Here is a 13,164-nt window from a genome sequence, read left to right as displayed (position 1 = left end):
ATACATTTAGCTTAATTCTTGTGCTCATATAGATTAAATCCTTCGTCTTGGTGTAGTCTAGTCATTGGTATTGCTTAGACAAATCTGAGAGCAAGTCTATACTCACATCTTTCAGAAGGCAATAGGTTGATTTGTTATGGCTTTTATATTCCTAATTATATCTGTCGAACCATGCATGCAATGACTTAATTGAAGTGTTGTGTCTTACAGCTTGCAGATACTTATCCACTTTTCACACACACAATGTATACCTACCTCCACACTCTCTCTATTGTGTTGAGGTTTTGGTGTACTTTCCACTATATTTGACTCAAGTGTACCAACATACACTATGCCATGTTTCCTCTTAATGCCTATAAGTGTTGTTGTAGCTTTCCTTTTTTGTTCTTTCTTTATATTTAAAGGATGCCCAAGACCACTGATAAAATCAAAAGGATATTCAATGATTTCATCATCCATAATTTCATGATGGATGTTAGCAAGTGTACAACCTTTTCAACAAATGACTGTCCCAACAATAGAATTTTCTTCACCAGTAACAATTACATATTCCATATCTACAATTGGATCCATCTACATTATTTTCCACATGTACTTATCAATTGGTTAAGTAATGGATAAAATTAAAATAAAAAATATAAGAAGTTTGGTTATAATATTGCTATGAAACAATGTGTATTTTCATCATGGTGCATCTATAACTAAATGAAAAAAGAAAGTCAAATTTACACATGAAGGGGTTAATATGGAAATGGGGAAATTAAGAGTCAATGAAGGTGTTTGTTTTCCTTGGCAATTGCCCTGAGGAACTATTTCTTTTCCTTGCTATTCCAATTGGGGTTACCGAGGCATGATTTATGAGATATTTTAGTTTTAGATAAGTGTAAATCAACATTTGTTACTTGGACAGAATGACATGGCTTCACATGGAACTGCAATTGCATTTTGTAAGATTGCAAATCTCCATTTTGGCGGCAGTCTACCATTTGTGAAGCCACAGAAAGGATAAAAAAAAGATTACATTGGAGCTCGATGTAAGCTCGATGAATTGATTTTCTGCCAGAATTGAAAAAGTAAATGATTGAATGATCCAATTGTATCTATTTTTGTAGTCAAAGGTACAAAATGTAGGTTTGAACATAACAGGTGGTAGATGGATGAAAGGGTCTTATCATTTTCAACAAAACGAAGGCGATCTGCACCAAACTGAAGATTTGGGCAATAATTTCATAAACAAATCCCAAAAAGCTTTGCTTTGAGATTCGTTTTCATTGTTAGGATATGCAGGCTGTAAAATAGTGATATTTTAATCAAGACTGTGTACAGAAAATGACAAATTCCTTTGTTGTTAAGTGTTTGTGTGAGAGAAAGAACAATCTCAAAGAATCCCCAAAGGAGCACATTGCCTACCTATTCAACAAAGGGAACAATGAGGAGAAGATGTATGTGATAAACATCTTAGGAACAAATTTTTGGGCTAATGGGCATGTACATGATGGATTGTTTATGAGAACATGTTCTCCCCCATCGTCCAGATTTTGGGATATGCCCTTAATGCCTAGGGTATTGTGCATCGTATAGCGAAGGAGGGGAATGCTCAAGGTGTGAAGACTGCGCTGGAGACCCTTGAGATTGTGCTACAGTCAAAGATCATGTTTGGTTATTTTTTTATCTTAATGTAGAAGGCAAAAAGACCAAAACTGCTAAAGTCAAAGATCTTAATGTTATTTTTTTATCTTAATGGAGTTTGAGGCCTTCGTGAGTGTTCATGATTATCTATTCCTAGAAGAGATCATAGAAAGATTTGAAATTGATTCAAAAGGGGATTGGTTATCTATATCACTGATCACCCCTGCATCCCCCCTCTTATCAATGATCCTCCCCGTGTCCCTGTGGTGTCCCCCCTCTTAATATTTATGCCCTTTTTTGTTTTTTTGAACATATGGGAGCTACCCCCTTATGGTAGTATTTATGTAAAAAAAATTTATAGTTTTCTAATATATTATGTTGTTGTGATAATTTATTTTTCTCTATTTGAGGTCTCCATACTTGCTCATGGGCATTTTTTCTAGTGTTTTTCTATTAGTATTGTTAAATATTGTAAACTGCAATCAATATTCACTAGCTCTTGGTTACAGATCAAATGATGGTTCTTCATGCATTCTTTACCCTAGTTTACTAATTATTTTCATAGATGGAATAGTGCTTTCCATGGTGGACATTACTAAGTTAAAATAGATGAATGAGAATAATAATTCAATGCAGGGGACAAGATTTTTTTATAAATATCCGATTAATTATTGTTCCTTAGTCCTCTTTGATTGTAAATCTTGATATTGGCTTGCAGTTGCAGGTTTCCATGAGGTTTACTTCCCGCCTTCAAAATGAACACTATTTGACTTAAAATTAATATTTTCTAAATTCAAATACATATTTACTACATCCAACTTGTCCTTTGTGGCGCCAATTTGTGGCTATGTTCAAATTGTTCTCACTTTTTGCCCCTACTTCTGAGTGAAATATTCTTAGCAAAACAAAGCTCGCATTTGAATTTAGAAACCCGGTAGCCCCTACTTTTGGTATTTAACTAATAAAAAATACTTTTGAATATTCCTATTTGGGATAGCCATTTATAAAACCCCTGCGTCCTTAATATATCTACAATATATTGCTTTGGATTTTTGGGATAATAAATCCCCCAATATGAATGCATGTGATATCATATTGGCTGGCAGGTGAAGCCCCTCTAGCTCCAGTACCATCCAAGTTCAGTCCATAGGGAGGTCATTAGTCAGACACATACTACGCAAGTTATATGTGAACCCTCAAGATATACCACACGTCCAACAAAGTGATAGAGGCCTCTCCAACAAGCAAATGAAAGGAGCATGTATCATTGTGCCATCACTCAATAAGTGTCACCATCATTGCTATGTGGGCCTGAATCCTTGGCCACTTGGACACCTAATCTAGCCCGCAATAAGACAACATGGCCCTCTTAGTTGTACTTAGCTTGTTGTGGTACCTCATTGTCGAAGGCCAACACTCCTACGACTACACTGGAGCTAAATCCTCCTACATTCATGAACCCACTCATGTCAGCCTTGTATTCTCAATTTTCCCCCATCTTAAGCCTCGAGGCATCACTCGGAGGCCCCTCACTTCTTTTCATTCATCCCTTTTTTCCTCTCTACCCTTTAAGGAAAAGATGACATTTCTCCTTGCAAAGATTCCAAACCCGCGGCTTGGGCTTCGTTCTACAAAGCACATACGGTGATTCTCAGGCCACCCTTTCTCTTCCCCTTTCCAACCATCACAACATCGATCACTAGATCAATGCCTGCATAGGTGATGTGTTGCCTGTAAAGATGGGGATCATTCGCGTAGATGGCGATCCTTGGGCGCAAATGTTGATTGGGCGATTGACGTCTACGCCCTGCTCCCCCTTTTCCCTCATTAAATGCCTCTATTTAATGCTACCTACCAAATAGACAAAGCCAGGATCGATGTACGTACCAGTGGGTCATAATCGAGTAGTCGCTAGAAGAGATGAACTCTCTCACTGCATTACTCATGACGTGGAATCCTCACCATCTTGCTTCTTCACTCTGGGCTCTTTGCTGCTCGTTGACTTGTGGATGTGAAAATGACCCTTCTATAGGCCCCGTGAGACCTATATAAGCCCTTCTTTCACCAATTTGTTGTCTTTCCTTCACTTCTTTTCCACCATTATCCAAGTCCTATCCTCATGGCATTTTCATCTCTTTCTCTTCGTCATCTTTTCGCAATTTTCCTCTTTTTTCAAGAATTTTTCTGTAAAATTTTAAATTTTTTGATTAAATTCTTGAGGGGGCATACCTTACCTACGTCTTCATGCTTGGGCATATTTGTTCGTCTTTTTATCCACCACCAATTTTGTCGTTGTGTAAAAGAAAGGCAAAAAGTAGATGCCTAAAAATTAATTAAATAAATATTTAATTAATTTAGTCTTTCCGCATAATTAATTACGTATTGTGTTAGTCCCCCTTCCTCTTAAAATTAATTAAATTCTATTTTAATTAGTTTTATCACCTTAGTGTTTATAATTAATTTGTCAAAAATTAATTATATTTCCTATTCCTCTAAAATTATTTCAATCCTCAATATTTCTTCTAAACTCTAATTAGTTAATTAATTTCAATTAATTAACTAATCTCTTAATTCCTACAAATCACTCCTGTAATCCCATCATCTAGCCTAATCCTAAGCATGATTATCATTTACCCCACTCATTCTCTCTCCTTGTGTCCCATCCTCCTAATTCACCTACTTCTCTCTAATCCCTTATTAACCCACCTAATCACCCCCTTAATCATTTGCACATCCCTAATCACCTTGATTAGGAATGAGTCAACTCTTTGCCATAAATGGCTTTCCCATCTCACCCTTCAACCTTAAATGCCACACACTTTTGGTCCATTCAAGGAAGTCAAATCCCTTCCATAACCCCATATGCCCCCTCTTTCCAAGGAATTTTTAATTCTTTCATCCTTTATTTTTCCCACAAATCCTCTTATTTGGGAATTTTTAATTCCTCTTGTCCTCTCCAAAAGAATTTTATATTTCTTTCCTCTCTTCCCAATGTACTTGGGGAACTCTTCCCCATGTACTTGAGAAGTGTGGAGACAAGAAATGCCTTTATGGTAAATCTCTTGGATCTCCCACTTATCTTCTCAAGTCCTCTCCCACTTTCTTTCAATCTCAACCCTCCATTCTCTTTCAATCTTGGCCATCCATTTTGGACCCCTCCAATCTATAAATTGGAGTCTCCTCTCCTCTCAGTTCGTCCACCTTTTGTACATTGTTATGTTGTCATTTTGAGCAACAAACCCATCCATTATATCCTTATTATGCCCAAATATTATCTCACATAAGCCAATCCATAAATCTCAACATTAATATCTCAATCACTTGTTGTGTAGTGGAGAGAAATCCACGTTGTTCCAATCACAAGGAGCAAATCAAGTGGAAGTCTTTGGGTGCACAACTTTCACTTCAAGCTCAATCGGAGGAGGAGAAGGAAGGTATATAAAGGTTGATTGTTTTGTTGTATTTCATGTTTTAATTTATGCATTAACCTTTTAACCACTTTTCTCCACTTAACAAAGTAATAAGGGTTTACAATATGACAATTAGAATATTAGTAGCATTGATCTTATTCTGACACCTTGGCATTGTATGTCCAAATAATTAATAGAAATCAGATGGAGTGGACTATGCCAAGTTTGCCTCTCTGTGTATCTTATCTTTGCTTAATGTTTAGTTTTTGATGCTTTGTTTCATTTGTAGGATGGACATAGTTAACGATGATTCTTTTAGATTCTAGTTTACATTTTTAGTTGTCAAAATATCTAAAAGAATCCAATAATTAATGATAACAAAAGTTAAAAAATATGAAATCACAAATCAAATTTAAGTCAAATTTTTACACAAATATATTACATATAAAAAATTACAATGACAAAAAACATAATACTAAAATTCATATACAATATAATCCAAAAATAAAAAATCAAATTATGAATTGTGAAAATATATATCATCCACTTATAAACTAATTAATTTCAAACACTCTAATCAAACCAAACCAGAAAGATAGAAAGGAAAAGGCGTGGGTAATATCCTATGGTATAGGACTAGGGTTTCAGTTTTCGACACCACCTGAGGTAGGTTGAAAGAATGATTTTCTATGTTGGCAAAATAGGTTTTATGGACCTACATATCAATTAGTGTGAATGGAGTTGGAACCGTTTAGTATTATTAATTGTCTTTATCAAAATGTTTAGTTGGAGGGACCCGAACCAAAAATTCCGTGGGGAGGATGCTTTTAAGATCACCCACTGCAAACGTTTCGTAATCAAAAATAGTAATGCATACATAATAATAAACAAAGTCCCAATTGGGGTTCAAAAGCACCTTAAGACACGCGGCAACGAAAACGGAATTCCTTACTTTTGCCTCGGGTTTGTGCTTGGCGGCGTTAGTGAGAAAAGGCGGTTACTATTCAAGATTCCTTCCCTTCCTTTTCTTCGTCACGTGCGCTACCAGACTTACACCTGGCCATCTAGGGTTTGCATCGATGGATAGCGCTGGACTTTCATACAAACACGGCACAACCCATGCCCAATTGATCAGCCACATGTGTCCACATGGAAAACCCTCACACACAACTATACAGTTGAAGCGCACGGGAGTCCGTGCGGGACTCACACGTGAAATTTCCATCAGTTTCATCACAAATTGCCTCCTCCCTCCGCTAGCTAACGTCATCTAACAGAATGTAATATTGGGTTGGTATTTGACGTCTGGGCGATCGGATTTCCTGGATAAACAAAGGACGAAGACGTCAACTAACTTCTATCTACTCGCACCAAATTTTATAAAGAAATTGCGGCATAGGCCCCAAATGGAATCTGATTCCCTGATTTTCAACCGTTAACCCACTCCACGGGATGATATAAGGATAATGGGATGACACTCAACTCTCTTTTTATTCCAATTACTCTGCCTTGTGTGTTTGACTTTCTAACTACATAACGTGAGCACTGTACAGTGACATTTCCCGTCTCTTGACGGGGTGAATAATATATCTGTTTCGTGTCGTGGCCGACGAATTTGACTGCCTCATATTTCGATAATGGTGAGCCTCCGACGTCCAATTGTTGTAAAGATTCCAGGGTCCCTTGGGTTGGCCTCCTCATTTTGAACTAAACGTGTAATGAATGGTATTGCGAAAAGTTTCATCACTTTCTACGACAGCAGAGAGCGCAGTTTTGATATTTTTACAACCTTAGATTTTTCGGACAAAATACTTTTTTTTTCATAAAATCCTAATTGAAGAACAAACGGAAAGTGGCTTTCCAGAATACATTGGAATATCGTATGCGTCCGTTCCGTAAAACGATGAGTACTGTTATAACCGCAATCATTCATTCCAAAACGGTCAACGTTGGCCTGCATATTTAAGGTACCGGTATTAATTAACAAGTCTAAAATATTTGGTGTTACATATTAAGTAGCATTTGATTACTTGTTTTACGTACTTGACAAGTATTTGGAAAGTGGGCCGGCCAAGCAGTTATATCCAATTTATATACGCCAAGTTATAATATTTATTTAATGGAAGAGCTTGTCAACTCACATTACAATTCGATCCCACTTGAACACACGCATTTTACATTGAATTATTGTTTAATCTTTACAAATGTAAATACGCCTGCAATATTCATTCACCATGAACGAAAGGTGCAAGGGTGTCGTGTTAATTTGAGATTCACTATTCACCCTAGTGTAGTCTGCATATCAAATGAGGGAACAATATGTTGTGACAGAAGGCCAAGGTCATTCATAGTCTTGTACCCCAAAGAACAATACAATCCTATAAAAATAGGATCCTAGTTTCATTTATATTTGGCAGCTTAGATACAGGATTGAATACATATTAGGTTACAGGATAGCTGTATATTAGGTATATCATTAAGCAAGGCATATTATTACTATTACCTTCCTTGTAAATGCATTAGATGCACTAGATGCTTTCCTGTTATAGCAAGCCTATGAAATTCCCACTGCATTTATGTACAGTCTAGAAAAGAGATTTTTTGCTTTTGCCCTTCTAATTTGAAACAGCCTTGCACAAAAAGATACTATTAATCTCCTAACGGTGCTCTGTGTGGAATCCCCTTTCTCCTCCTCCCAGCGAGTTTCTGGCTAGATATCGGTGGAGTAGGAGGATAAATGTCATGCATACTGTAACGGGATTTTGCCGCCTCGGGATCGCTTGTATAGTCTTCGCGTTTAACGGAAGAAGTGCCGTCGACTGACGTGCTTTCCGTGCCGCCGTTGTCTTCGGACAAATGTAAATGTTCCAAGCTTCTCCGTGCTCTTTTCTGAGAAGATGAGTCATCGGATTCGTCCCTGGAGTGCTTCGAATGTAAGATGAATGTCATGTCTCTGAGATGCTTTATTCCTTGCAGCTGACATAGTTAATTACCGTCAGTTAACAGAAGAATTGCATTCTTTGAGAGAATAACAACCGAGGTGAAAATGGAAATGGAATCGGATGAATTTGCAATAATACCTTGCAGCCAAGCGAGCAAAAGCGGAATGAATCGACGAGGCTTCTTTCACAAATTTCACATGTATTGGTGACGCCTTTGCCAGGTCTTGGTTGAGGTCTTTCGTTAAGGAAAACAACTCGAGCACTGTTTATAATATAGGTCTGTACGCCTGTGATGTCGAGCTCTTTCTGAATCTCTGAAACCCGTATTACATCGTGGTATGAGGACCGCCTTATCTGAGCAACCGCTAGAGAAATTTAGGAAAATTCAAAAAAATTGATAGAAGTACAGGAATTTCAAATTTTGTATAAACGAATACAAACCTGCACAATCTTGTGATCCTTATGACGGCCGCGGCAGTACGAGCATAATGCGTCTCCCATACAATCCAGGCAGTAAATATTGCACTCGCTTTTGCTGGAATCGGCATGGATTTCGCAGGGAATAAAGAAAATTGTTTTCAGCAGAGGTTCCAGCCAGGGCGGCCCTATTTCGTCGTCTTGCAATGGTAGCATTGTCCCTACCTGCGGGGAGAAGAATTCAAAGATTATCCTCCAGACAAACAAAAGAAGACGGAGAAAACGAGGAAATGTCAAATTAGGCATTGCTAAACGCTTAGATTGTTAGGTGAAGCTCACTTACCATGACTTTATTTTTTTTTGTCCTGTAAATGTTGGCTGGAGATTGATCCTCGATCGCCAGCTTCTCACTTTCAATGGAACTTGGACAATGCAAATGCCTCGCTTTCTTCGCCGCTACAGGAATTGAGAATAACATGGAAAGCTTCACTGTTAAGCAAATTCTTAAAAAGAAATCTCTAAACCGCTATTTGCAGAAGCTTGCCTGTTCAGAAATATATCTATACTTGCATGCATTACATTGGAATTAATCTCAAATGCAAAAGTATACCTCTCCAGAACATACCTTAATAGCTTTTCCTAGCTCTTCAATTGACAATTTGACCTTCGGAGATGAGAGCAACTTGTCTGTGCCGAGCAAAACCTGCACATTTTACCAGGAAAACTTCAAAACCCAGCAATTTCAATACAAACGCCTTAAAACCTCAAAAATGCATCAAATGTTGGCCCTTTCAATAAAATCTAAAACAGACGAACCTAAAAACCTTCAAATTCCTTGCTTTCCACATAAAAGACTACTCTAAATCCACTCCAATTCAACAAACCTAATACGCAGCCGGCGAAACCAAAGCGTAACGAAAAACAGGGAGCACATTTCCCGAGTCAATGCACACCTCAAAAAGATAACAAGAAAACTCACCACATTACACAGCCGCCGCGAAAGCGCCAAAAACCAGAGCCAATTCTCAATCCTATCCTCGTAATTGCCGACAATGCCAAATACCAATCGTTCAAAATTTCAAACCCTTGCCTCGTCTCTCATACAACTCCTCCACCGCCCTAGTTAAGTTCAATGTTTCGCACGCACACGAAACCTCGAGCAAACAACCAGACGGCACCACAGCCGTACATTTATAACAAATATGTCGTTCCTCCTACACGACTACCTACAAGGGAGAGAGAGAGAGAAGACAGACTCGGTTTCATCAAATGAACCGAAATTTACAAAGCCCGCACAAAGGAACTTCCACAACTATATAATACTCTTCCCCTTTCCCCCAGATCCTAAGGTCCATGATGCATCCCGGAAATGCCGGGAATCGTTCCTGGCCGTCAGATCCTTCCAACCCGCGGAAATTTTAGGTTTTAGCTAGATAGCCATTGACTGAAAATTCAAGCGGTGACGGCGGACGGGAACCTACAACTCTTCGCCGCCGCCTTTTAATCAAGCAGTAACAACTGCCATGTGTACTGTCAAAGACGCCCTCCATGTCATTCGCAGCTCCTCATCTCGCCACGTGTGTCTTCGTCATCCTCTGGAATTCAAGATGACCGGGAGGCCCTTGACTATTTCATGTCAAGGGACGTGAAATTTTTTATGCTCTCTGACACAAAATTCCTTTCATGGCAATTCGACGTAACGTTCACGCAAATTACAGGTGAGAAGTGGGATTTAGTATATACTGACACACTGTATCTCTGTGACAGGGTAATTGTCGGCAAACGACAGAAAAAGCGAGCTTTAAGCTGTAATTGCAAAGTACGTCATTTGACGGGAGCTCGCCATTGACCGGAGTCTTCCTCGCAACGTGCTGAAAGCTGAACGTACTATTTTTAGTTTGACTCAGCGTAGACGATGCAAAAATAAACTATGTGATTGGTTAACAAGTTCAAATATTTCTGCTTAATCAAACAAATTAATCTAGGGCCTCTCGCCTTTGTGCGTCAACGTGACCTCATTTAAATGGAAGAAGTCAATAAAGACATATTTGAGAAGTTCATGGTAATACTCTAAAGCAATTTTGACCTAGATATTTAAAAATTGTGAGAGAAAATCACTTTTATTGCAAATTAAATATATGCAATCAACTAGTAGACATTTACCTTAGTATCATGTTGAACTTTGCACGTTTATTTGGTGTCATATTGAAATTTGCATATCTTAAGTTAATTTATTTGATGCTGAAATTTGCATACCTCATGTCATCTCTCATTTAGTTTCAAATGTGTCATGTTGAAATTTACACATCTCATATTAATTTAACGCCATGCTGAAATTTGCACATCTCATGTTAATTTAACGCCATGCTGAAATTTGCACATCTCATGTTAATTTAACGCCATGCTGAAATTTGCATACCTCATGTCAGCCCTCATTTAGTTTCGGGTCTATTTTGATGGCATACATTAATATAATTATATATCAATAAGTGACACATTCTTGTATTTAGCTCGACTTATAGTTTGATGTATATCCATTTCACATTCATTTATATCTATTTCTTATATTGAACCTTGATTTATTCTTAATTGACCAGGCATTGACCCCAAATTTTGACTTAGGTATTAAAAATTATGAGGAAAGATAACTCTTACAACTAAGTAGATTAATGCAATCAATTAGTAAATATTTAACTTAGTGTCATGTTGAAATTTGCACACCTTATGTTAATTAAGTGTCATGTTGAAATTTGCATACCTCATGTTAATTTAATGTCATGTTGAAATTTGTATACCTGATGTCAATTTTAATTTAATTTTGGGTCCATTTTGATGCAATATATTAATACAATCATATATCAATAACTGACACATTCTTGTATTAAGTTTGAATTGTAATTTGATGTATATCCATTTCATAGTAATTTATATCTATTTGTGTATATTGAACCTTGACTTATTCCTGTTCATATAAATTTCTAAATATTTATCATTTATACATTATTTACTTTTCCATATTCACATCCATTTCTATGCATTTATTTTATACCTCAAAACTAGTGTTTTTTTGCCCTTTAAAGTGCCTTGAGAACTATCTCAATTAACTAGGTATTGACCCCAAATTTTGACCTAGGCATTAAAAATTGCGAGAGAAAATAACTTTTATGACTAGTAGACATTTACCTTGGTGTCATGTTGAAAGGACACTAGGTAGCAAATTACAACTTCCTACATTAATCTATCAAGAGAGAGTTGCAAAAATCTCTTAATCCTTTTAACATTTGCATATTTGATGCACATATAAGGATAACATAAAAAATGTTTCAACATAGAATTTACACATAACTTAACATATAAGTGAGAAAATACTCTCAAGAAAAAACCCACTCTTCAAAACACCAAGCTCAATTGTATTAACCTGCAACAATAACAATTACAAACAATATCAAAGCTACACTCTTAAGGAGTTTCACACTATTACAAGATTCTAGAATAATTTTGGCAACATGACGACGTATCTCTAAACCAACACTAATATCATCATAAAAATGCATGTATATATAGAGAAGCAATATTGTCTCCAAGAATAGCATGTTTCATCTCCTTAACCCTTGCATGCATGCAACTACAAAATGAGGAACATGCACAAGTTCTAACTACACCTATTAATACATAAATGAGAATACTCAACATGCATGAGTTCTCACTCAAACTGGTAATCCAAAAATAATATTATCCATATGCAAGGCATACTTTCCCATGCAATAAGATTCCACTTCACATGCAAGACCCAATATTGGTAATTCCAACTCCAATTCTATAATAGAAACTATACAAAAAGACCCTTTAGTCAACATAGAAAGTTTCCAAAAAAAATTCCACTCCAAAAAGTAAACACATGACAACATTATCCTAAATTGTGGCATCTTCCAAGTGGGGTGCAAAATTCCTATAAAATAGGGATCAGGCCATAGTTAACTCGATAGCCTAGCACATGTATCAATAATGTGCAACACCTAGGAATTTTTACAAACTTCTTTGCTCAATAGAATAGGTGACAAGTGGCACATTCACATGCCCTCCTTGCTTTGCATGTAGGATGTATCCTCCAAAATAGATCCCACAAAGTGATGTGACTTTATACAAAGTTAGCAACTTAGGATATCATAAAATATACATCAAATAAATCTAGATAGTTAAATGCAAGTGCTCTAAGGTTGAGACTACTTAATCCCAACATTCTTCCACTTGTTGAAGACCTATCAAGAGTCTACAATATCAACTACTCAGTGCCCCAAGGTCCATGGAACTGACACACCATCTAAACTTCTTCGTGCTCACTAGCTTTGTCAATGCATTTGCACAACATTCATCAAAGTGTCAACCTTCCCCAACTTCACCTTTCCATCTTCCACCATATCACAAATAGAATAAAATTGCACATTTATGTGCTTTGTTTTGGCATGAAAAGCAGGATTCTTTGATAAGAAAATGACATAGAAAATGACACTCTAACTATTGCAATAAATAGTAATTTGTCTTGCATCAAAACCAACAATGGAACACAATCTCTTAAGTCAAATGGCTTCGTTACAAGCATGAGTAGTTGTCATGTACTATGCTTCTGTAGTAGACAAAATGATTACACCTTGTTGCTTACTCATCCAACTTATATAGAACCACTAAAGATCATGAAAACATATCCTATGGTGGATGGCAGATCTTTTGTTGTTAATGTCACCCACCTAATTAGAATCCACATATCT

The 13,164-nt window shown here is 37.0% G+C and overlaps 1 protein-coding gene across 3 annotated transcripts; it reads right to left on the bottom strand.

The window, feature by feature from the left end:
* Positions 1–7,404: 7,404 nt before the first annotated feature.
* Positions 7,405–9,694, bottom strand: LOC131069106 (protein RGF1 INDUCIBLE TRANSCRIPTION FACTOR 1). Of its 3 annotated transcripts, none has more exons than XM_058004418.2 (6): positions 9,378–9,694; positions 9,024–9,101; positions 8,742–8,854; positions 8,423–8,623; positions 8,120–8,335; positions 7,405–8,015 (listed from the first exon to the last, which is right to left on the bottom strand). In XM_058004418.2, exons 3-6 carry the CDS (start codon positions 8,742–8,744, stop codon positions 7,689–7,691), a joined length of 747 nt encoding a protein of 248 aa, XP_057860401.1. In that variant the 5' UTR covers positions 8,745–8,854; positions 9,024–9,101; positions 9,378–9,694; the 3' UTR covers positions 7,405–7,688. The 3 variants fall into 3 exon arrangements, with proteins under 3 accessions (XP_057860401.1, XP_057860403.1, XP_057860402.1); XM_058004420.2 differs by lacking the exon at positions 9,378–9,694 and adding an exon at positions 9,283–9,348; XM_058004419.2 differs by lacking the exon at positions 9,378–9,694 and adding an exon at positions 9,215–9,295.
* Positions 9,695–13,164: the final 3,470 nt, after the last annotated feature.

This window comes from Cryptomeria japonica, chromosome 1 (assembly GCF_030272615.1).
Source record: "Cryptomeria japonica chromosome 1, Sugi_1.0, whole genome shotgun sequence".
Lineage (NCBI taxonomy): Eukaryota > Viridiplantae > Streptophyta > Pinopsida > Cupressales > Cupressaceae > Cryptomeria > Cryptomeria japonica.
This window is presented reverse-complemented; position numbering and strand designations above follow the sequence as displayed.